Source organism: Bubalus bubalis, chromosome 16 (genome assembly GCF_019923935.1).
Source record: "Bubalus bubalis isolate 160015118507 breed Murrah chromosome 16, NDDB_SH_1, whole genome shotgun sequence".
NCBI lineage: Eukaryota > Metazoa > Chordata > Mammalia > Artiodactyla > Bovidae > Bubalus > Bubalus bubalis.
In genome coordinates, this window is record NC_059172.1 from 51,993,719 (window position 1) to 52,019,363 (window position 25,645).

Below are 25,645 nucleotides of genomic sequence, written 5' to 3' on the forward strand. Positions count from 1 at the left end.
GTATGATTTTTGGACTTTTGCAAAGTCATCTTCTGAAAGTATCATTGCTAAACATCTCAAATTCAAAACTTCCAATTGGCTGATGTTCGCCTGAATCTAGGGTAATCTATTAGTAAGTGTTGGATTGTCTAGTGATGGAGGGATGGACTAGCTGACCTTCATCAAGTCTCACCTTTCAAGATGTTGTATGCAGTCTGGACGCAGCGCAGGGAAGGGGAGCAATAGACGTGGTCGATGATGGTGTTACTCTCCAGTAAGGCTTCCCCTGCAAAGGAAACCACAGAAGAATCAATCTGATAATTTACACAGCCTCAGCATGACTCTCAGTGTGGAAGAGAGGATGCCAGGCAGACCCTGCAAACCTCTCTTCTCAGGTGGGGCCAGCAGTTTCAGTCTCATTTTCTTTTAATTGACTGATTTTTGGCTGTGCTGGGTCTTCGTTGCTGCTCGGGCTTTTCTCTAGTTGCACTGGTCAGGCTTCTGACTGCAGTGGCTGCTCTTGTGGAGCACGGGCTCTAGGTCGCTTGGGCTTCAGCAGTTGTGGCACGTGGGCTTAGCTGCTCCACAGCCTGTGGGATCTTCCTGGATCAGGGTTGCACCTGTGTCTCCTGCGTTGGCAAGTGGAATCTTAACCACTGAACCATCAGGGAAGTCCCAGTCTCATTTTCAACAACTCTCCTGGCCAGTATTTCTATGGAAGACCAAGGGACACACCCCGTCTTGTCTTTCGCTTTCTGTCTCTCTGGTCCTTACAAGCAGTAAAATGCCCATCTTTCTCTCCTGGATGAAGTGCAAACACCTTACCATGGTGGTCAAAGTCTTCCACAGACTTTTCTGTCTCCAGCCCACCAGTCTCTGCTCACAATCGATGCTCTAGAAACAAGACGGCTTATTTCCTCTGTACTCTAGATGCTGCTTCTCACATCTATGACTTGATGTTGATCCTCCCACTGAGATGCCTTCCTGCCCTCCTGCTAACTTCTACTCTCTTCTGGGCTTATGTCTTCTTTTGTGCTCCCATAACATTTTGTACATAGTTGCATTCTTGAATAAAGCACACACTCTATGATATTCATCCACTTACAAGCTTCCCCGAGGGTGGGGACTCATGCTTAGATCCCTAATACCTGGCGTAGTGCCTTGCACAAGGTAAGTGATCAAACCATGTGTGTTAAATGACTGAATGGGACGAGGCTGCTGGCTCTGCGTGGCGGGTAAGGACCAGACCTGCCAACAGCTGAGCATCCTGGAGACCGATTGGCCTCTATACTCTCAGCCACCCCTGGGTGCCTCCTCCTCACCCTCCCGCAAGAAGCTGACCTACCTGCCATGCTGAGCCTGACCTTGCCCCATCACTAGGCCACACACCCCTCCATAGGGATTCTACCTTGTTCACGTTGTTAAACCAACCCAGTGCCCTGAACCTAATGGTTACTTAATAAATCTCTTGAATTGAGTTAATGCAGTGTAGGAAAGCCATCAGCAGTGTCCTTGGCATATCTGCTGGAGCCAGTCTTTGGAAGAAGTAGCCAGAAAAGGCTATGTGGTCACTCTGGGACACTTACCCACGAGTCTGGCTTGCATACACCCAAACACCGTGATTGGAGCATCTTTCTCGTAATCCCGGAAACCGCCGCTCCGCTGAGGTAAGCTGTGAGGCATGTTTAGGTTGGTGCGTATGTAGCGGCCTGGAAAGAAATGTCAGACCAAGGCGACGTGAGTTTCTTGTTTCCTTAGGACTTCTAGTGCTGATCCTGCTGGCCTCTCCACTTCCACTCCCTTTCGCCAAAGAGACTGAACTGAGCTCTCTAGAAAATACTGACACTCTTCCTTTGGCAGAGTGTCTTCAAATCCATGCTTCCATTCTGCTGACAAAAGTAACAAGAGCTTAAGTCTTTTTGTCTTAATAACTAGTATTCTTTTTTCTTTTTAAAGTCTTTTATTGAATTTGTTACAGTATTGCTTCTGTTTTATGGTTTTTTTTTTTTTTTTTTTTTTTTTTTGCCACAAGGCATCTGGGATCTCAGTTCCTGGACCAGGGACTGAACTTCCAGCTCCTGCATTTGGCAGGCTCAGTCTTTACCACTGGACCTGCAGGGAAGGTCCCACGAGATGGTTTTTAAGTGAAAGTAACAACCAGACACCCCAAAGCAGGTCGGATTCTCTGAGATGCAAGCCTATCTTAGACAAATGAAAATGGAACTAAATAAGCCAGGGTAACTTACTGGAAGGAGTTCTGGACCTGGAATCAGGACACCTGCATCTGCCTCTGTCCTATGGCTCTGGGCAAAACATCTGCCTTTTTTGGTCCATGGTGTCCCAGTTGATAGACAGGGGAGAGAGAATTGTCCTCGCCTCCAAACACTCCAGACTATCAGGAAGGACTTACAGTGTAACAGGTAAGAGGCACTTTCTACAACACAATGACTCCATCTAGATAAATGTAGCTTGCCTCTGCCCCCTAGAGGCTGTGAGAGGTATGCCAGTGCGGAGCAGGCCAACCAACCACTCACCTTTGGCATCAAAGCACTGGGATAGCCAGTACTTCCCAAACACGACATCCATCCTCTCACCATGCCGACACACGAAGAGGCATCTCTTCTGAGGGCCAGGCTGGCTGCTGATCCTCAGAGGCTGTGGACAAAGAAAGGCTGTAAGTGAGGGTGGGGCACACAAGGTAGTAGACATGTCTCAGGGCTGGGTGCCGGGTGAGCCAGGCTCTAGAATAAGTCTCACTGATGTTTAATTGGAATAAGCCCCGTAAGTACCCTGGATTTAAGCTGGTCTGTTTATAAGATGGGGGTGGTAAGCCTCATTTACTGACCTCAAAAGCTATTCTGAGGCTTAAATGAGATGAATTGCAGGTGCTCTGCAAAATGAGAAGGGTTATGAAAATGGTTGTATCGTTACTGTTGCTGTTCATTAACACCCAGCTACTACTGAACAGGAAGGCAACCTGAGTTACATACAGCTCAGAGGCAAAACTAGCCAGTATGGAGAGACGCCATCTAGAGGACAGCTTCTTCCCCTAAGGAGATGCTTCATCAGGAGGCGAGAACTTTTATTACCACAAATGCCCCTGCCTCATCTCCCCTACATGGTGGTGAGGCCACATGGTCCATAGTCTCCTCCAGCCAGAAGGTCCTGCTTTGCCAGTTCTAATCACAGGTAGGCTCTGTCGTCCAGCTGCCCACATGACGGTGTTCCTGGAAATGGCTTGGGGGGGACAGCAGCTACCTCTGGGTGATGAAATCGGCAAGTCCAGTCAAAGGCTTGTCTGAATGACCCTGATTTCTATCACTGCTGGGTGGGTCCTTGCAGATGTTTCTAGATTTCTTCTTTCTGTTGGGGGCAGCTCTTGCCAGCTTCCTCAGGGGCTGTCAACTCCTGTGGGGTTGGCATTCCAGTACACACACTTTGCATGTGCTTTCTGTTGCCCTGGCAAGGCTGGTATGTGGGATGGTGGCGTGGTCTTTCCCACTGCCTCTCCTACTGTTTCCTAACTCAAGTTCCGGACTCCAGCCACTGTCAGCTAGTCTCTTGTTCCCTAACACACCTGAACTTTTAATTGGCTTTGTATTAATGTATACTGTTCAAAACCACCCTTCCCCTGGAATGGATAAAGGTGTGGTACACATATACAATAGAATGTTACTCAGCCATTAAAAAGAGTGAAAGAATGCTATTTGCCACAACATGGGTGGACCCAGAGATTGTCATACTAAGTGAAGTCAGTCAGAGAGAGAAGGAGAAATACGGTATGACATCCCTTATATGTGGAATCTGAAAAGAAATGATACAAATGAACTTATTTACAAAAGAGAAAACAGACATGCAGACTTAAGAGAACAAACTTATGGTTGCCAGGAGGAACAATGTGGGGAGGGGATAGCTAGGGAGTTCGGGATGGATGTGTGCATGTGCATCCTAAGTCACTTAAGTCGTGTCCGACTCTGTGTGACCCCATGGACTGAAGCCCGCCAGGCTCCTCTGTCCATGGGGTTCTCCAGGCAAGAATACTGGAGTGGGTTGCCAATTCCTCCTCCAGGGGATCTTCCTGACCCAGGAATAGAACCCACATCTCTTATATCTCCTGCGTTGGCAGGCAGGTCCTTTACCACTAGCGCCACCTGGGAAGCCCTTGGGATGGGTGTGTACACTCCGCTGAATTTAAACTGGGTAACCAACAAGGACCACTGCATTAGCACAGGGAACCCTGCTCGATGTCATGTGGCAGCCAGGATGGGGGCGCGGGTTTGGAGGAGAATGGATACATGTATTTGTATGGCTGAGTCCCTTTGCTGTCCACCTGAAACTACCACATTGTTAACTGGCTATACTCCAAAATAAAAAGTTCTTTTAAAATCCAAAACCTCCTCCCCCCAACTCCCCCATCCTGCAGCCTTTCTGGCATATCTCAGACATACACTGAGCACTCACTATGTGCCAGGTACTATACTAAGAACCGTATTCTTATTTCCTTTAATCTTCACAATGCCCTGGAAATAGATACTTCAGGTGACCCTTGAACAACTTGGGTTTGAACTGCACGGGGTCCAACTAATACACAGCTTTTTTTTTTTTTTCAAAAGTAAATACTACAGAACTCTACGATCCACAGAGTGTGGAATCGGAGGTTGCAGAATGGTGGATATGAGGGTACCAAACTGGGTAGATGGAGGGCCAGCTCTAAGTTACAGTTAGATTTTCCAGCCCTTGGAGGTTTGGCACTCCTAACCCCTGGATTGTTCAAGGGTCCACTGTGTTACTTCTTTATAGATAACACGTCCCTTGCTTTGCGGAGCCGTCTTCCTCACTAGTCTAGACCCAGGAGCTGGTAATCATTGTCAGTGCCACCCATCTGACTCTTCTTCTTTTCTCCATCTTTTAGGATCGTGTGCCCTGAGAGATCGGTAACCCTTTTAGGACAGAAAAGTCAATGCCTCACCCTTTGTGAAAAAAGGTGCTCAGTGCCTCCTGAGCAGAGTTGAGGATGTGGCCCTGACGGTCAGCCCTACCTGGGTGGGCTGGCAGATGATGGTGAGGGGCGTCGCGTCCCCCAGGCCCTGGTCCTCATACTGCCGCCTCTCCAGGATGCCGTCCCCAAAGGAGAGCGCGTTGGAAGAGGACGTGTTTAAGATGGAGTAAGAGCTGCGGAGGGAGACAAGGAAGATGTTAACTGAGGAGGAACATCTTTTTAAAATGTTTTCATTGAAGTATAATTGACAATATTATATGAGTTTCGAGTACACAACACAGTGATTGGGTATTTTTATAAGGAACGCCCTGTTTCATACTGGAGTCTTGCTTAATAAATTAGGGGTGGATGGATTTCCGTGCTTGGAACAGATGTGTTCATCCCTCTGGGCAGGGATGGGGCCTGCGATGCTGTGCTTATTCGGGTGCCATGGGCCTGGCTGGCACCAGAGGCATGCTGCAGAATAATGAGGTATCAATTCTGTACCATTGTTTCCAGCTCTTTTCCTGGCTCCAAAGAAATAAACAATTCCTGCTGCCTTTAATCTTTTCCACAGTGATTTCCATCTGAACTGACAAAGGAGAAGGAAGATTCTGCCCCTCCCTACCACTTTGCCTGTGGCTCCGAGTGAAGCCACAGAAGTCCCTGGCCATCACCCCCTATGCCACCTCCTTCCGTCCCCAAACCCCTCTCCGTCTCAATCACACCTCCATCAAGAGGACTAAATACAGTATTTTTCCAGAGGACACCATTCTCACCAGCTGTGTGGAGCTATGAGCCAAGAGTTCTTGTTTCTGGATGTAACTACAGAAGCCCCCCAAAGAGGTCTTGCTGAAAGACAGGCAGCAGATCATGCCATGTTTAAATTATTCTGATTAGCAAAGCTTCCAAAAAGCTTTATCTAATAAAACACTGCAATTCAAATATGGTTGTTAGGCAAATGCAATGGACAGCTCCTCCTGCATCAATGGATGGTGTCAAGGGAGAACATTTTAACTTTAGATTTCTTGCTACTTTATAATCAGGGTAAAGTTCCGTATGTACAAAACAGCACTCAATCTAACACAGCTATTAGCTTTTTGGTTATTCTTTTTGTTATTTCTAAGGAAATCTTGTGCCACTCACAGTCTCATAGACTGGCTGTTTTCATTTTAAACGGAGACCCTCCTAAACATCACAGAATTAAAGAAAATTCAGTTTCATTGTCTGATTCATCAAAGCTCCAGGGCCTGAAATGTCTGGATCTATGGAATCCTCCTGACATCATGCTTGTACATGTTTCCTAATTTCTGCACTGTATTCCAGCTGTGAAGACGCTGACTGGATCCCTTCTCCTTCAGCTCAGCTGGCAAGGAGGCAGCCGGCCTCCTCTTCTCAGGCATCACTGGAATCAAAGGCCCCGACTCCCTGAGACAGCGTGAGGCTGACAGTTCCAGTCAGACCGCAGTCTGATGAGGTGCAGAGAGGACGATGTACCTGACACCCGTAATTACCATGGAAACACCTCCCAAGGACACATCAGACCTGGGGGTCAGCTGCGGAGGAGGACTGCTTAGCCCACTCCAACTCAGAGGCTTCCGCCAATTGACATGTGTCTGGAGATACTCAGGACCAGGCGAGGTGCTCTCGCAAAGGTGGTAGGAAAATGTTTCCTTAGGAGGGTCTCAGAAAACTTGAGAAGGACAGAGGAAGAAGAGTCGTGAAGGGTTGCTGACCCCCCAAGTCCCTGCCTGATGCTGGAATCCCCTCTGCAACTTCTTAGCAAGTCAGCAGGTGCTACTTGAGGAGCCCTGTGACTCTCCCTCCCCCAGGCTACCTAGGATTAGGAGTGAAACGAGACTATCTGATAGCCTCTCTGAATCATTTCCACTTCTGGGGTAAATAGGAAAGCACCACGCTTCTATAGGATCACTGCAGTGGAAGGGACATCTGGTTTGGTGAGCGTGTAAGAGAGGACTAGGAAAGACAAGTCAGAGAAAAAGAATAACCATAAAGCTAATGGCTGTTTTAGACCCAGTGCTGTTTTATACATGGCACTGATCCCTAAGAAGCAGTGTTCACAGATACCTATGAGGGAAATGCAATTGTTATCTTCATTTCATAGATTAGCAAACTGAGGCTCAGAGAGGTCATGCAACTTGGCCAAGGTCACACAGCTGGTGCATGGAGAGTTAGGATTTGAATTTAAGACCACTAGAATAAAAACTCAAATTCGTAATTATGGCGCCCTAACACCTAATACTTAGTATGTCCCCATTCTCAGCCGGGTTGGCTGTGGAAGCTGATAGTGAAATTTCAGACATAGTTCCCAAAATAAAGGGAAGTGACACACTAGCCTCCTGTGGTCCGTGGACTGGACGCTGAGGCTGCCCCTGCTTCGGCTGAGCTCTGGCCCCGGCAGGAGCGGTCTTGATACAGAGACCTGCACGAGGCCAGCAGGAATCCCCCTGCATGTACTCCTTCCACAGCGAGCCCTACTGGTAAGAATGATCTGGGAGCTGGGTATCATCAAATCTTTTGATTACGTTTCTTCACAAATACTGTGCTTCACTTGTTTTTTTATAGGCATAAAATGGTTACTTTGGGGACTTCCCTGGCGGTCCAGGGGTTAAGACTCTGAGCTTCCTGGATTCAGGCGGTGGGACAGGAGCTCGATCCCTGGTTGGGGAACTAAGATCCCACATGCTACATGGCATGGCCAAAACAAAGCCCAACCAACCAAACAAAAAACAATGGTGACTTTGGAAACCCAACAAAGAAACACTTCTGAAGAAGCAATGGTCTGGGGAACACGAGGCAGCTTTGACCTTCCATTCTGAGCTACAAAATGCTGGATTTTCATGGGCTGGGGGTGGGAAGGAAGAGGGAGGCTTGCTGGGGAGGGTTATTAGGGAAGAAGATACTCTTTCTCATCATTGGTTTTGTGATTTGCCCGCTGCTAATCAGGGGAGGGGACTGTCTTTTCTTTTCTGCCTTTAGGCAAAACACTCAGTGAAATTGCCCGTCTCTGCTTCTCTTTTCTGACAGTAATAACAATGTTGCACAGCATGCAGCTGGTGTTCAGAGCGTCCGGCTCTCAGCCACGTTGGCACATGGCAAGAACAAGAGGGAGGGAGACAAACCAGCACACACGCCCTGGCCAGATGCCCAAAATGCACCAGGGAAGCGCTGGCTCTGAACTGCTCGGATTAAGAAACGTAAAAGAGGAACAGAAGGCACCTATCAGGACAAAGCTGGCCATACAACACAGGCCACTCTCAACGTGGGAGCAGGCTGGTCTGGGGGCACTCCACAGAAGACCTGGGGGGGGGAAGGGACCGCCTGCCTTTCTCAGCCTCTGGAGGTTACCCATTTCCATAGAAATGGTCTCTGTCATCTAGGCATTCATATGCCAGGTCTGAGGACTGGCTTAGGTGGTTAGGTCCCCTGACCTTGGCAAACCTGTTCACTACTGGCTGGCTGGCATAGTGAGAATCTGTCCTGTTTCTCTGGGGAGTCTGTACAATGACCTGGGACAAAGTGGACAGAAGCCCCAAAGCCATAAAGACTCGATGGTGAGATAACCCACACTGAGGCCAGAAGAGATGTCCCCTAAGCAGCCTGTTTAGTCTCTGATGGAGAATCCTGACAGATGTTCCAGCCGTCGTGGCAGGTAGGGTAAAGCAGGGCATGCCGTCTCCCACTCTTCCCAGGCCCCAGCTCCGCCCTTCCCTGAACGTCTGGGACCCAGAGCGCTGGACTCCACATGCTGCTACTGCCACCCTGCGTGTCCCACCACCTCCTCAAGGGCCACAGTGTCCTTCGAAAAGCAGCAGGCAGAGAGCCCGGCATGGGCTCACCCATGAAATATCCAGGTGCTGCACTCGTCGGCCTTGGTGATGTAGTTCTCCGGCAGGAGTCCAGAGCAGCCCGTGGTCAGGGATGTGCCATAGATCCAGCCCTCGCTGGTGCTGGTCTGCTCCATGGGCGACATGAAGATGAAGTCCCCGGGGACCAGCTCCAGCTCGTCGTCATTCTGCGGGGTGTACGGGTAGATCACCTGTAATGTCTGGAAAAGGGGGAGAGGGAGGCGTGAGGCCCACGCCTGACCAGCTCTGCTGGGCACTCAGGGCCCGCCTGTGTGCTCTGCTCACGTTCACAGGCACCTCTGGGGTCTGCAGGCTCCGAGTAGATCTGGATTCAGATCAGAAGGCGTTTCTTCTCCTCTCAGGAGGTGCTAGTGCTTCTGGCTGGTTCCAGACTTTCCTTCAGGCATAGCTTTGCTTCAAAAGACATGGCTTTTATAAATTCATATGAAAACCTGCAGGTTCTCCAGTAAACTGCTTTACAGACGGGTCTGAACCTCGTTTTCCCTGCTCTGTCTGTCACATTGATGCCGTAAGAGTCCCCGGACACACAGCTCATGGGAAGGAGTCTTCCATGCAATGTCACCAACACCCAGATGAGAGACTCTGCTAGGAAGGCTTTGGGGACGAAATGTCTCCTCTCCATGTAACTGAGTGGCTCAAATAAGACATGGTCCTGCCTTCAAAGAGCTTTCTTTAAACCTCCATGTTTAACAAAGCCCTCGAAAGAAAAATACCTTTCACAGCCATCAGCGTCCTGTGTGTAACCAGCTCTTGTCAGTCAATAGGTGGAGACCACGTGTTCCCTCTTTGGGCTCAGAGAAAGCCCCTTGGGCCAACCCGAGGCCATGTCACTCGTCTGATTTATTCCATATTTTGCCTCCTTATTTTTTTTGCCTCACAGGCAGAGGTACGAAGATACTTTGGAAAACATCTATTAATATTTTACTACTTTTCTGTTAACAGCAGGAGACCTCAATACTAAGGAAAATATTTTTCTGTGTGTTTCATAAGGGGACACTAAGACGGAGCTGATTTATCAGCTTTTCCTTCAATCCTGAAGCCACCAGAGGAAAGCTAAGTATTCTGGTTCCCACGTACGGGTTTTTAACTTTGGCCTCTGTTATTTCTCATCTGCAGGGGCTTCCCTGGTGGCTCAGACGGTCAAGAATCTGCCTGCAATGCTGGAGATCCAGGTTCAAACCCTGGGTCAAGAAGATCCCTTGGAGGAGGGCATGGGAACCCACTCCAGTATTCTTGCTTGGAGAATCCCATGGACAGACTAACCTGGTGGGCTACAGTCCATGGGATTGCAAAGAATTGGACACGACTGAGTGGCTACCATTTCATTTTCTCATCTGTAAAATAATACTTGGACTATAAAAGTTAAATGAGACAATCTAAGAAAACTCCTGAGGACTCTGGTACACAGAAGAGGTGTAACTATTTCTATGGAACCATGACACCTGGCTTTCAAGGGGTTATTTTTCCATCAAGCTGATGCTAACCCCCAAAGCCTATGTTAGGTAGGCCTGTGAGCTAATCAGCTCCCTGGGGTCAAGGATATCCATCAGACATGTCATAAAGAATTTCCTTCCGGAAATCTCTAACAAGAAGAGCCAGTAAAAATGATTCCCCCCGTCCCCCCCAGAGAATGAAAGTGATAATGCACAGAACTCGACTGCCCCACTGGATTTCTGACATCCCTTTTATTTAGGGCACCCACTTCCTCTCCGAATCCTCACTCCAGCATCTATCGGCTCCAGATCTTCTTCCATCCTGTCACCTCCCTACTCCTCTGCCAGATACATACTCAAGTCACATTTCCAAATGAACCAGGAAGGTTTTGTTGCTGGATTGTTAAAAAACAGCTTAAGGAAAAAGAAAAAAATTCACAAACAACCCCTTAAATCTCTAAGCTAGGTATGTGATGAGACACCAGAAGCAATGCTCCTTTTCCTGGAACAGGGTGGAGAGAGGCACCGAGTCACAGGGAACAAGTCTAAACTCAGGTTCCTTAGATGCTCAAGCGCAGCACAGTCTTGGGTAATGATGCCTCTGACTCAGCGGCAGGCCTTTCCTTTGAGAAACTCAAAAATGACAGAGAAGATCTCATCCCTCCTTTCACTTGGGGGTGAGTCTTCTGGCTCTAGGAGATCCCAGGGAGGTCGAGGTACAGAAAGGGGCAGAAGGGACAACTCCTAGGCAGAGAGCAGTTGGACAACAAGGAGCTTTGACTTACTGAATAAGCAATAAGGAAAATCAATGTACTGCAGCAAATCTCAGATTATAACCGGTGCTCAGGTCCCCATAGTTCTTTCCTGCTCACCGAAACCACACGGCATGCAAAAGTCAGCCCAAGTTTGGGAGATCTCAGGACACACTGCCTAGTTTTGTCCTGAACGTGTTAGTCACTCAGTTGCGTCTGACTCTTTCCAAGTCCATGGACTGTAGCCCACACCAGGCTCCTCTGCCCGTGGGATTCTCCAGGCGAGGACACCAGAGTGGGTTGCCATTCCCTTCTCCAAGTTTTGTCCTACCTGATCCTTACTCTCTTATGTCTAGCATCTACTTGTAAGAATTCTTGAGTCTATTTCAAGTATGTTTTCCTCCCTTTCTACTTGGGGACTAAGCTCAAAGTTTGCTCCCCTGGGAAGGGCAGGTACAGCCCTTCGTGATGATAGGAACTGACCCTCTTTGCCTTTGAAGCCCTTTTTACAGCTGTGGCAATTTTGTGGTTGCTGCTGCAACCTCGCCTACGGGAGGCCCTCTAGTCCATACCAACGGTCTAGCAAAATGTCATCACTGTTTTGCGCCCAAGAGGACCAAGGACTGGCTTACTGTCTAGAAGTTGTAAAAGCGAATCTAACTACTGTGAAAATAGGGAGTCAGGATTTGAAGCCGTGTGTGCTAGACTCCAAAATCTATGCTTTTTCTAGAACTCTGTCCTTCCTCTAAATTTCCAGTGTTTGGCACATAAAACTAGCATGGCACACTGAACGTGGAAGAGACGGTGTGCAGCACAAGCAGGCACGTGCAAGCCCACAAGAAGTCAGCGCCTGAACAGCAGGGGGTGAGATCTCGGAGGATTCCTAGGCATCACCTGCTGACTGTCCTCGCCTAAACCACTCGCCTTGTCTGGACATCTGTTACCTCGCTGGACCGATCACTCAATCCTGCCTCCTGAGCACAGGAGGAGGTAGAAGGCAAGGTGAAGTTTATATATGCACGGGGCTCAGGTAAAGCCAGATGACCCTGGAGGGAGAACTTGATCAAGAGGAGCAGTAATAAATGAGCTTTTACAAATAAGAGATAAAAAGAGGCCATGTTATTTTTAGAAAATAATTCCTGTGGACACTAGCTGCCTCATTCCCTCGGTGCCAATTGAGCAGAATGTGGGTCAGGCAGAAAAGCAATTACCCTCTGAGTTAACTGGAGGGCACTGTTGATTAGAAGATACTCCTTGGAAAATTCCATCGCCACCTCCCTTCTCTTTGAAAGGTGACTTCTCATAGCCCATTGGCATGCCATCCTTGACAGTTTTTCCCCTGCCCTCGGAAGGGATCCATTCAGCCACACCTCTTTTGTTCTACTTAGGGCTCACGCTAAGCTATTCCAGGAGACGCCAGAATTTTGAAGGAAGGCTAAGCTCAGTCTCCTTGCTGTATCTTTACAGAAACTTGCATCAAATGACTTGGAAGGAGGACTTGATGGTCCCATCAGTAGAGCCAGACAAAGCTGCATATCCCTGACCCTCTCGGACCCCACAGACCTCAATCAGGGGCTGGCTCTTCCCACCACATTCAAATCAACAATGAGGTCGCCTAACCCAGACCCTGAATCTCTTCATAAATTTTTTTTTTTTAAATGTCTAAAGGATGTTAAAAGTCTATAAACAAAAATATCAGTTCTTTTGCTGCTGAAAAACTAGGAAATAAATTATGTTTCACAAATGTAGTTAAACCGGAGGACAATTTTTGCAGACTCTGGTCTCTTTTTAGGTGGGTTGCCCATCTTTACTGATCAGAACCTCTGGCTTTCGGCTTCGGTTCTGGTCCTAAGTTGCTCTTTAGCTTTGGACCAGTCACTGAATCCCCATGTCTCAGCTTCTCGTTCAGGAGAAAAAGGACAGCAAGACTCTTTAGAGGTGGCACATGCTGATCCTGGAAAGCAATGTGGGTTCCCTCAAAAGAAGGATGCCAGCACCGTGCCAGTGGTTCCGCCTGTCCCTCTTATGCCTCCTATGTGATGCACACACACTCTCCTGATATTTGGTCTGTGCCTTCATTTCATATGCATCTGTTCTCTCTTCCCCACTGGACTCAAACTCCTTGAGCAGAGGACATTTTAAAATTTTAGTATGTTCCAGGGTAATGTGCATGCCACAGGAAATACCTGTTAACTATGTGTTCACAGATTTTCTTTTGTATTTAGCTATCTTTCTCACCTAAGATCAGGGTGATGTCTTCTACCTATTCATCCCGTGAACAGATAGAATATTTTAAAATTTACCAACATGCTTTTCTATCTATTCTGTTTCATTTCTATCCTATTCCAGTAAGGTTGGCAGGGCAGACAGAACAGTGGGGAATATTACACAGCTCAGCCACGTGGGACCCAGAGATGCAAGATGCACAGATTCCCAGTAAGCCAGCCAGTGCTTGGACGAAATCCCAGGCCGGCTGACTCCTGGTCCAGAGCTGGCCCCACTGCTTTCCCCGGGTGTCTGTCTCCTCTCAGCAGCAAGTGCTGCTGGTGCTGACGGTGCCCGGCACCCCCGGCAGGGGCAGGAGCCCCCGTGAGATGTTACCTCGTGGTTAGCAAATCGGATATCCCGGGAGAATATGGTGGCCACCCAGTCACATCCCAGTTTGACGTCGATGTTCTGGGCGAGCTTCTCCAGGGTGGGCAGGTGGCTGGCTTGGAAGTGGTAAGCCAGGGTCACGTGCAGCTGCTTCTTGTGGGGTTCCACGTGCACTTCTAGAGGAAGGGAGGAGACAGGCAGTTGGTGCATTGCAATGGTGGAGACACGAGGAGGAACACAGAATGATGCCCTGATAAAACTGCTTCCCAACAAGTAGAGGAGGGAGCCCCTTGGTCAGACAAAAGCTGTTTCTCTCCTTCTCGGCAGCTGAATAAGAGTGGGTGGGGATGTAACCACCCACAGTCCAAGAGAGAAACAGCTACGTGTCTGGCTTTTCTGGATCAGCTGAGAGGCAATCGTTTTGATTGCTGGCTGCTCACAACAAATCCAGATGAGTATCACTGGCCCCACCATTCAGATGAGGAAATCGAGATCTAAAGGGATGAGCTAAGTATGGAGCAAATTTTGTCATCCTGAGACTCCCAAAGCTGAATTGTCTTCGTTTTGAAATCAAGTCTTTTAGCTTCTGGGTGGCTCTGATGGAGAAATGGGGGGGAAAGATGGATTACTTTCAAAGTTTAAAACAGGGTTTCTCAATGTCATTTTGGGCCAGATTATTCTTCGTAGCAGGGATGTCTTGTGCATTATTGGGTCTTTAGCTGCATCCCTGGCCCCCACCCACCAGATGCCAGTAGCACCCCCAAAGTTGTGACAAGCAAACATGACTGCAGAGACTGCCAAGTGTACCGGGGAGGCAGGGGTGAGGGCCGCAAAATCACCCGATTAAGAGCCCTAGGTTTCAAGTATGCAGACTATCTAAGACACCCTGAAAAAAACAAAACAAACCAGCCTACCTACACAAGGCAATGCCTTTTGTCTTTCATATGTGTTTTCAGTTGGGGAGAGTCGTTTACTGTCCAAGTTAGAACACTGAAGAAGATATGACAGAAGGGAATTCCAGAAATCAAGGGGCTTGCTCTAGTCACACAGATGCAAGTAGATTTGGGTCTCTGGGGGGTTTTGGCCATGCTGTGTGGCATGCAGGAGTTAGTTCCCCAACCAGGGATCGTCCCTGGGTTGGTGGCTTTGAGTACTTTTTCTGTTATACTGCACTGTGTATCTTTGGTATAAAAGCCCTTGAGGTGAGGGCTCTGTGTCTTGTTTGTATATTACAAGCACCCCTCCTCTCGCTCAGCAGGCACCCCTGTGGACTTTCAGTATTTGTTAAATGAGTCAATACACACAAATCAATCTCCCTAAACCACTAAGGATGATGGATGACACTTCATCTACTCACTCACTGGTGGAAGCTGGGTCTGCCACACCTCTGAATAGCAAGGCACAATTTCTCAAGACCTGTCCAGGCTGGGCCAGGGGCTGAGGCAGGGCCAGCCAGTTCTCTGAATCACCACCAGGGGGAAGCACCAGGGCTGAGATGCCAGCCTGGCAGGCCCGTTCCTGGGGAGATGGGTCAGGGATTTGGGGGGGAGCTGGTTTGCCCCCTTCCTGGCAGGAAAGCCAGCAAGGGCCCACCATATGCGCTTTATAAATCAGCCGCGTCCTGGCCGAGACCTGGTTTACTCATTTGGGAGGGACTGGGATTTTGTGGCTACAACATCAGACTTGGTTCTTGTGGGAGTTTTAGTGGTTTTGACAACAGCTACTGTGGGATGAAAAAGAGCTGTTTCCCTGAGGTGGAGGGATGGGAACAGGAAATAATCTGCCGATGATGCCATTTGTCTGAAACATTAAGTGTCTGTGAAGCGGGCAGGCTCCACCCAAGTCAGCAGAGATGAGCCCTGGGGGGTGAGGGGGTGGGGTAGGGATCTAAGAAGACCCGGTTCCCAGCGCACAGAGGTGACCTAAGGGCCTGGGTCCTTCTGAGAGTGCAGAGCTCACTGAGAATGGGCCCTCACCACACTCTTCCTAGAGTCCTGGGCCCTGTTTGGAGATTTTCTGCTGAAGGACCCTGAGCAAAAGGGCCTGAAGTGAAAGTCGCTCAGTTGTGTCTGACTCTTTGCAACCGCATGGACTGTAGCCCACCAGGTTCCTGTGTCCATGGAATTCTCCAGCCCAGAATACTGAAGTGGGTAGCCATTCCCTTCTCCAGGGCATCTTTCCAACCCAGGGATGAAACCCAGGTCTCCCACATTGCAGGCGGATTCTTTACCAGCTGAGCTACCAGGGAGGCCCAAAAGGGCCTGAGCTGGGGATGAAAACCCCAGCTAGGGACATGGGCAGGTGAGGTGGAGGCCAAAGGCCAGGGGCCCAGGGAGCACACGGTGGAGCTCCGCCAGCTCCGCACTCAACACCCAGGATGCCGGTGGGCACACGCTCACGGCCTCGGCTCTGGTCAGGGCGCTGTCCCCTCTGCTGCCCCCAAACACCCTGCTCCTCCCTGCCTGTGCTTGTGCTGCCCTCCTGCAGGAGATCGACACCCTCCTGGGGTGACTCTCCTCTCCTCTGTGAAGGGGGCCCTGCTCCACCCCGTCCGGGCACACTGGCCTCTCTCCTCACAGCTCTCATTATACGAATGGGGTTTCCCAAGCATGCCTCTGCCGGGAGAAACCACTGCTTCTTCCCTGCTGCATTCCACACGGAGAAACAAACGGTAGGTGTAAATACCTGCTGACTGTGATTCCATTCTAAGGGGAGCGAGTAAACTCCCCCTGCCGCTGTCTGTCTGTCCGGCCCATGGCAGGCGAAGCCCTTGTGGAGCTCAGTGAGCTGTCTGCACCTGCAGTCACCCGGAAGGCTCTGCAAACCTTGGTCTCCTGTCCCCTCTCTGTGCTGCCTGCTGTCCTGCCGTTGAGTCGATACACATCCTGAGCACCCTTCCAAGAAGATTCATTTGACAGTAAACCTCGGTTGCTGGCTTGAACTGAGGCCTTCCATGCAAAGAGCAGGTGGCATCGTGAAGGGGTAACGTTTGGGGCTTGTCTACCGGGCTTCAGCTAGTCAAATGAAAGGTGTCACTGGCTCAGTGGATTTATTACTGGATGCTAAGTGGTTCCCCTCTTCTCTCTGGGCTGTGCGATCTCCTGAACAAAGGCCTCGGTCCTCATGGAGGGGACAGGGCAACCCAGATAAACGCCTGCCTGCGAGGGGGGTTGGGAGGAGGAAAAGAAGGTTCCTTGGGAATTCCCTGGAGGTCCGGTGGTTAGGACTCAGTGCTTTCACTGTTGTGGCCTGGGTTCAATCCCCAGTGGGGAACTAAGATCTTTAAGGCTAAGAGGTGCAGCCAAAAACAAAGAAAAAGGCAAAACGTTCCTGAACTGAAGGGAGGAGCCGATGGCAGGGCTGTAAAGAACACGCTTACAGATCAATAGGAACAGTCATCTGCGTGCCTTCAACATGGGTGTCATCGCACCTGCTCTCAAGGAGGTCAGCAGAACTGCAGTTGAATGTTTTTCAAAGGGGCAAGAGGTGTGGGGTCCACAGGAAACGGCTGTCTTCTTGGTCACATTCTGCCCATTCCTGCGGGACCTCCCGACTCCACCATCACTTTCTGTCCCCTTCCTTCCTGACTTCCTGATTCCCAGGGCTGGCTGGCCTGGCAGCTGGCGGCTCACCAGTTTTGGAGGCAGCTTCTGCTGCGAAGTCGGCAGCAAACTTCTTGAGGACCTCTGCACTGTCTTCCTTCACGAAGAGGCCGATGAAGTTGGAGGAGGTGTAGAGCTCCAGGGGCAGCGGGGCTGAAAACTTGCATCTCCAGCGGCTGACGGTGGTCTGCAGGGCCTCCCCCAGGGCATCTACCTTGCTGTCCTCACACTGGTGGGGAAAAACAAGACGCTTCTTTCAGAGCCAAGGGGCAGTGTCTGCCACTGCTTAACTTCTGTATCCTCTGCCCAACAGTGGGGGCTGAGGAGGCAGCCCTGGAACCATTGCTCCTGTCTGCAAGGAGGGAGAAGACCCGCAGCCTCCCAGTTATCTGGAGACGGATTATCCAGCGGGTAGATTAAACCAGGGCAATGGACCCCCTCCCCATGCCCTTCCTCTATGCTGTGCTCGGAGCCCTGCCAGAATGCAGTAGGGCTGGCCCAGCAGAGATGGAGCATGAGGGACACGCCTGGAGAGTGCGCAGCACCCCAAGGTAAGTTGCTGTGCATTTTCTATTGTTTGGCATCATCTGCACCTTTTCTCTTCAGCCTAAATGATCCAAAGCTGATGCCACCTTTACCCCACAATACTGGGGGAGAATGAGGCTCCAAGAGTTGTGACATCCTCCTCCTCCTATACCCCCACCCCCCTGAGAGCTGGAAGAAAGAATGAGAGTGTCTCAAACTCCACGTGCTTTTGAGAAAGATCCTGGGTGACTAAGAGGAAATGATCATCATTTTAATTTTCAGCGTGAATGATGAAAGACAGGGTGTTAGGAACATATTTTCACCTATAAAAGGGCGTGGGGGATGGAGAATATGAATGAGATTCTGGAAAAACCACCCAAAATATTAGAAAAACATATTGTCTTAAAGTGTGATCATTCTGCCTTATCGTGACTATAGCTGGATACATCCGTTATTCTCCATCTCTGCAGAGAACCAAAGGAGATGAAATGTGTTTACACTTACTGGAATGAGAGGGATTTAATTCAGTCACTACCTAAGCTTCATGAGGCTAGAATTATGGGTCAGGTAACAATGTCAGGAGAAAGGTATCTCCTTCCATTTCTAGAAAGACCTCTAACGTGGCAAAACCTGTAGACAGTGTGCAGGAAGTGAAAGTCACTTCCCCGTCTAGAGATTACATTTCTCACCCCCAGCTTTCTAACGCCTGCTCTTTCTTTGTCAGAGGGGAGGGAGACGATCGACAAGGGGAAGCCAGGTTAGAGAACCCATTCCCCTCACGGCTGCCAGAACAGTGGGTCATGCAGTAGGTCAGGCTTGTTCCCTGGGTCCTGAGGAGCACATGGTCACCACGATGCTACACCAGACCTGGTGTGCTCCCGGGTCTTGGCAGATATTAGAAAGAGGACAAGGGACTTTCCTGGTGGTCCGGTGGTTAAGAATCTGCACCTCTGTTGCAGGGGGTGCAGGTTCAATCCCTGATGGGGTAAGATCCTGCATGCTGCACACCCCATCCTCAAAATAAAGAGAGGACGACGACTGGGGTGAGCAGCCGACCTCACTGACTCCCCCAAGGCTCATCCCTCTCTGGAGCTGTGACTGTTTCTGCCAACATCCTGTGAGGCTCCCAGCTTTGACTTCAGTCCCTCAGGGCCGAAGGGATGTGGGCACCCTGGGGTGGGGGGTGGGGGCTGTGGCTCACCATGAAGAATTGGCAGAGGGTGATGTGGGGGAAGATGTTGTGCGCCTTGTTCTTGCCGCAGATCTGCTTCGACTGCTGCCAGAAGTCGGAGAGCTTCTGCGCTAAGGGCCCGGTGGGGCGGAGGTAGAGGACATACTCCCGGGGCAGGGGGTCATCCAGGAAGGGGTCGCCGACGTGGGAGAACAACCTGCCAGAGAGACGGGGGCCGAGCCGGCCTCACTTGAGGACCATGGAAGCCAAGGGAGAACTGAAATCAAGATCCATCCTTTGCAGCTTCTACCCGTCACGCACTGCGAGCGAGAGGGTCTTTGGTTTTGTACTTTAAAAAATCTACCTCCTGAAGTGCACAGTTTGTAACCAACTCTCAGACGCACCAACATCTCTTCCCCTGCCTGTCCTATGGCATTTGCATCCCACAACTCCCCCCCAAAATCCTAAGGCCACCCTCTCCAGGAAGCATTGAGGATCAACTCCAAATCCTTTCCTAGGCCACCAGCACCGGTCCAGCCTGCCTGTCCCTCCAGCTCAGTCTATGCTTAAACCCACATGCCTCCGAAGACAAGGGAAGCTTCAGGGGGCCGCTTTGTGGGGTCAGCCCTGGCTAGTCCTATCCTTCTGGAAGGTCAGTGGATGTTTGTCAACTGATTTGTCCAGTATCTACAGCATATCTTTAAGTGACTGAGTGGGGAGCAGGGGTGAATATCATGACAGAGTCAGCGTCTTGGAAATGCTCTGAATTTCTTTCAACAGCTCTGAGGGAAGCACACTCTGGGGCCAGGGCTCAGGGGGCAAATGGCTTGTCACGTGGCCTCCTCTCCCCATTGGAAGGGTCCATTAGAGACAGGCTGCACATCCCTGCTCAACCACACACACACGGAATTAATTACATGCTATTTGCTCAATTTATTTATTTTATACCAACCAGTCACATGCTGCCTGAACACTTCTTCCTCCCGTGGATGCCAAGGCTTTTTGTCTGGAAGGAGAAATCAGATTTCTATTGTTAGTATTTTTAACCTCCTATCAGCTTTTCCCACCACAGTGACAACGCTGGGTGTGAAGCAGGCATGGTGAAGCCTCTTCAGGGGTGTGGGGGAGACACCTGCAGCAGGGTGTCCCCCCAGGGGTCACAGCAAAGCCTGTGGACCTTAGAACCCGTGATTAATTTCCATGTCATTAGCATTCGATTCGCATGCAGCCTGACAGCTCATGGCGTCTATTTTTAGCCGTTTCCACATTAGACTTTTATTTTTGCTTCCCTAAAGGTTGTCATGTCTTGCTTTTCCCTCCTTCCCTTTCACCCACTCACTCTTCCTGACCCAGATCCCCTGCAGAGCACTTTCTCATTTGCAGCCTTTTGGCAAAGTGTGTTAGAAAGTGGTTCTGGGGCTGTTAAGACTTGAGGCTAAATGCCCACAAGGACAATTGGTCTGGTTCAATCCAAGGCCTCCTCCCACCTTCCTCCAGTCACCACCAGCATTCTAAGACTGGATCCAGAGTCTCCAATGACTTTACATTTTTGGGGACACACAGCACTGGGTAAAGGCTTCCCAGGTGGCTCAGTGGTAAAGAATCTGCCTGCCAAGGGGACGAGGGTTCAATTCCTGGTCGAGAAGATCCACTGGAGGAGGAAATGGCAACCCACTCCAGTCTTCTTGCTGGGAGAATCCCATAGACAAAGGAGCCTGATGGGATACAGTCCGAAAGGTTGCAGAGAGTCCAACACAACTGAGCAACTGAGCGTACCCACAGCACATGGTAAAGGGGACTGGCCAGAGAAGGGAAGCTGTCATGCCCACTGCTGGAGAAACACTCAAGAGTTCTGTGTGCAGTGAGGTGGTCTCACAGGATGGTTCTGGCATCAGGTCACAGCCATGTACACAGGCATCTGAGGAGAGCCCTTCTGAAATGTCAGATGGGTCTCCAAAAGCTACAGTTCTGGGTTTGTACCCAGTTGTGCTATTTGTCCATCCGTTCATGCATTCAAGTTTATGGCTGTTTAATATACACATCTTGAATGGCAATGACTTTGTCAGCACTGTGCTGGGTTCTAGGAATACAGTGAAAATCGAGACTTCTATGGCCCCTGGCCTCACGGGGTCTTTGCACAGATAACTATTGAGTCACACTGGTGGTCAGTGCAATGAGGGGAGGGCACAGGGAACCCTAAGTGCATGGCCAGAGACACCTGACCTGGGCAGGGAGTGGCGGATTGCGTGTGAGGACGATGGAGACAGAATTCACCCAGTACCTCTCCTCTACAAGCAAGAAGCCTTCAACAGTGCCCTACACACTGGAGGTGACTAGTAATCAATTATACCTGTCCAGTTATACTACCCCAATTCGGGGTCTTTGGGAGAGAGGAGAGAGGGGAGGAGTTTCTAGTTTAAACTGATACGCTTTCCAAGCATCCTTTTCCCGATTGCCTGCTGAACCCAACTCCTCCTTTCTTTTCCTGGTCCCTCTATGGAGCAGTGAGAACCGATGATGCCGTGACAATCACAGGGGGTCAGATTGGAAGGGACCTCAGACATCAACTAGGGGCCCAACTGCTTCGCTTGACGAGGGGAAATTCAGGTGGAGGAAGTCGAGTCATGTAATCAGGACAGCCAGATTCAATCAGTGAGCACTGGGTGAAGGGCAGACTCCAGCCTGATTCAAGGCCAGCCCCGATTGCTCTGTTCCATGGTCCAAAGAGAAATGCCTTTCCCCCCACAAAAATCTAAACACAGATACCAAATGATCAGAATAAAAAATCTGCACAGCTAAGTAGAACAACATTCTAGAAGACAAGCCTCCTTACAGTATGATGAAATTATGGAGAAGCAAGACAGACTCCTTGGAACCCCTTGGAACAGAGGCTGGTGCAGAAAAATGCTGGAAATGTAGGAGACCCCCACTTCCCCACACCTGGATAAGGCGCTTAATTTTTGCCAAGATGCCAGCCTTTTTTCCTTTACCACTTCCTAGACAGAGGCCACACGGTCTTTTAGGGGTTAGAATCTCCCAGAGATTAAGCTCACCAAAAAAAAGCCCATCATTTCAAAAACAATTGGGAAAAGGAAAGCTTACTCGTACGATGTGCTATTTATATCAAGGATCCATTTTTTTCTAGGTTCTTCCTCCAATGAAATATATCCTATCTGAAGTTTTTTTTCCTTAAGCACTAGGAATATCCTCTGGAAATGAAAGCTCTCATTAAGTTGTGGTCCCTGCAATTCAAAAGCCAAGTTTTGGGGAGGATTCAGATACAACAGAGAAAGAAAACAAAAGGTCTGGGTATTAAGGCTGTGGTGAAAGGCTAAAGAAACCCAAATTCTTCTTTCTGGAGAAGGCTGAGAGGTCTTCAATTTTATTCAAGGTTATCATATCTGATGTACCTTCTCTGGTGAGGGTCAGCTAAAGTAAAATGCCTTTTGGCCATATCAGAAGGGACTCAAGTTAGACACCAGGAAAACTTTCTTGGCAGTAACATGCTTTGAGGGCTTCTAATCCCTGGGTTGGGAAAGTCCCCTGGAGAAGGGAATGGCAACCCACTCCAGTATTCTTGCCTGGAGAATTCCCATGGCAGAGGAGACTGGCAGGCTACAGTCCATGGGGTTACAAAGAGTTGTATACAACTGAGCAACTAAACACACACATACACAAACACAACATGCTTTAAAGTGGCTTTTTGGTTTTGTTTTGTTTGGGGAGTTTCTAGGAAGTAGTTACCGATCTGACCCAGGTGTGTGATTGTCTAGGCAGGAGGCCATGGAGGAGGAAAAGCATGGCTTCCCCAGGGTCCTGAGCTCTGCTGCTCCATCACCCACTGCCAGGCTGACAGTGCTTTGGGCTGTTTGTTCCCAGAACTCTACCCACAGAACAGACTGAACACGGGCAGTGGCAGAATGTCTCCCCACTCCAGCCCGCTGAAGAAAGCCTGTTGCCATAGAGCTCCCACCTCCATGGTCCATTGGTGGGCCTGGTGCCAAGAACAGTGGGGCATGGGGGGTGGACCCCAAACACCAGGCTGAGCTTGAACAGCTGCTACCCCCTCAGAGGGACTCAGAAGCTGGCAGAGCGCACTGGGCAGATAAAGGGGGAAATACCCCTTTAAACTCCAAGAACTGCACCGGATGACAGCCGCTCGTTATTTAGATGGGACTTTCGTGGTTTAGCATCCGAGAGACATGTGAACCACTGAGGTTTTGCTATTATATTACATAAGAACACAAATTTGACTTTGGACCTTAGTTCTAACCTTCCCAGTTATGTCTAGGGTTCATTCTTAGCAGAGTGTGGGGGGAAAAATGATGCAAACTCTAATGCGTGCTGATGATGGGAAAGAAAAGCACAAAGCAGATATAAGCAATAGCACATCAGAAAAATCAGGCAAGCAGCTGTGAGGAAATCAGCCAGATGGGGACGACCCAGCAGCACCACAGACGGCTGTGCTTCAGGCAGCCGGGATGGCCAGGACCCCTGTGTGCCCGCAGCTCTGCTGAGTTTCGGGTCCACGGCAGATCTGGGCCCAGAACCACGGCTCTATCCAGACACCACGGTCACGGCTGTGGCAGGCAGAGCAGCATCCTTCCTTCCTTCCCCACACCCACCTGCCCTCCATTCTCTTGATCTCCTTCTCCTCCCAAGGAACTCTAACCAGGAAACCAAATGTAAACCAAGAATAAAACCAAGAGTTTAATGGGTGTCGTTTTCTGATCTGAAGTTTGGTTGGAGCCCTCTCAGAAACCATGGTCTCTGGGGCCCATGGCCGAATTGAGGCCTGATGAGTGGACTCGGCTGGTCCCATGTCTGGGCCCAGCAGGATCCTCAGCCCCTCTCTCCGGAATACAGGTTCTGAGCCCGACTGGAACTTCCTGCTTAGTTGTCACCCAGGCTGACTTCCCCTGCAGCCGCTCTGGTGCTCTGAGCTCCACCGGTGTCTCTGACGCTCCCAGTAGATCAGGTCCTCCCAGCCGAGCACCCATTGTGTGCCAGGCACTGCGTTCTCATCAGCAAGCAAAGGAGGAGGAAGGACGATCCTCGTCCTCAAAGAGTTCATAGCGTCAAGACACACAAGTGGCTTACACAGCGACATGTTAATGGCCGTGATAAAAGAAGCGCCAGGTGTGCTAGTACTGGGGTAGCTCAGGATAGGGGGCTGCCGACTCAGGTAGCGGGGCTGAGGTTCTCAAACTGTCCAGCAAGCTACTCTAGGTCAGCACACCACAGCCAACTGAGATGCCACAGGAAACTGTTAGCTTGAATGCAACAAAGTCACCCTCATTCTCTGTTGAGTAACCCCCGTAAGCTACGAGCTCAACGTAGTCCCAGTTTCATTCTTTTAACTTTTCATCTGACACTGGAGTACAAGCTTATGTTTTAGTTTGAGAAGTGATTCAGCAAAGTGATTCATTTATAAGTATACATGCATCTATTCTTTTTCAAACTCTTTTTCCCATTTAGATTGCTATATAACATTGAGCAGATACCCTGTGCTATATAGTAGGTCCTTGCTGGTTATCTGTTTTAAATATAGCAGTGTACACATGTCAATTCCAAAGTTACAGTTTTAACAGATGACTTTCTTGTATTTCCCCTGGTGTCTTATCTTTGTGAAGCTGGAGTTTTGGCAACTGCTGTAGTAAAAAGCAGGAACCCAGTGTGGCCCAATGGGGAACAGGAAATAAGTGTGGCAATGTCCAACCTGTTCCTAAGGTTTGAGCCATTGTGCAGCGCCCAACAGATATGCATACCCCATTAGTAACTAGTTCCGGTTCTTTAAGAATGAAATTAAAATAATTTTCTTTCAATTTTGTGTATTATTTTTTAATATGGCCTTTAAGTTGTTAGGCACAATTAACTGAGTTGTTTGGGTTTAGCTACTAAATACACAAAACCATTAGGTATTTCTGTTGGTCTACAGGCTCTATGTAAAAATTACTCAGACACTCTAGGATGCTATGAACTGAAAAAGCTGCAATCTGTCCAAGAAGAAACAATGCTTGATTTGAATCTTAAACTGAGAGTCAGAGCTGGCTACAGAAATTCACAAGGAGAGAAGGGTTTCTGAAGCGAAGACCATGTCAAGATGAGAGGCAGCACTGTATGGGTAGGGAAGCTGGAGTTTGGTGACACTAGACCAAAAATGGTAATACTTGAAGAAGATGAGGATGGAGCTGGGAAGGTTGGAGGCGACAGCTCACAAAAGTCTTCGTGCCATTTTTGAGCTTTGACCTCATGGCTTTATGCAGTGGGGAACAATGAAGGCATGATCAGCTATGCGTATGAGAGACAGATTTAAGGGAGACTAAATCAAGTGTTGGAGATGATTTAAAAGGCCTTGACAATCGATCAGAAGAGGGACATTGAGAGACTGAACTGTAATGAGGACGGGGATATTAAGAAAGATGTTTGGATTGTTGACTGAGTGAAGCTTGGAGATGGATTAGCAATCGTAGCTTACAGGCTTATACGGATGGTGGAGACACCCCTAAGTGAGAATGCAGGGTAGAACAAGTTTGGCCTGGGGTGGTGAGTGATGAGTTGTTATTGTCCCCTGGAGAACCTGGGGGTCTCGGCTAACTACAGCTAGACCAAATACCATTAACAGACAGCAGGTCTAGGTACAGCGTGCCATGTCCCCAAAGCTTTCTCTGTTAGCTTGACTATGATTCCTTGTCTCTCTGTTTGAAAGCCAGACACTTC

The 25,645-nt window shown here is 49.4% G+C and overlaps 1 protein-coding gene and 1 long non-coding RNA gene across 4 annotated transcripts in view; one reads left to right on the forward strand and one right to left on the reverse strand.

Annotated features, from left to right (window-relative positions):
* The window catches only part of UBASH3B (ubiquitin associated and SH3 domain containing B), a 153,092-nt gene that overhangs the window by 15,624 nt on the left and 111,823 nt on the right, over positions 1-25,645 (reverse strand). For both annotated transcript variants that reach the window (XM_006072534.4, XM_045162978.1), the window contains exons 2-10: positions 19,878-19,931; positions 18,956-19,142; positions 17,260-17,458; positions 13,634-13,803; positions 8,818-9,026; positions 5,019-5,151; positions 2,514-2,634; positions 1,566-1,688; positions 173-265 (exon numbers count right to left, since the gene is read on the reverse strand). In XM_006072534.4, coding sequence (XP_006072596.1) covers positions 173-265; positions 1,566-1,688; positions 2,514-2,634; positions 5,019-5,151; positions 8,818-9,026; positions 13,634-13,803; positions 17,260-17,458; positions 18,956-19,142; positions 19,878-19,931 — 1,289 coding nt within the window. The remainder of the gene's footprint in view (positions 1-172; positions 266-1,565; positions 1,689-2,513; positions 2,635-5,018; positions 5,152-8,817; positions 9,027-13,633; positions 13,804-17,259; positions 17,459-18,955; positions 19,143-19,877; positions 19,932-25,645) is intronic.
* On the forward strand, positions 2,297-5,320 carry LOC102413332. 2 transcript variants are annotated; one of them, XR_328790.3, is made up of 3 exons: positions 2,297-2,399; positions 2,948-3,168; positions 4,892-5,320. It is a non-coding gene; the product is annotated as an uncharacterized LOC102413332 (long non-coding RNA). The 2 variants fall into 2 exon arrangements; XR_003103990.2 differs by lacking the exon at positions 2,297-2,399 and adding an exon at positions 2,532-2,653.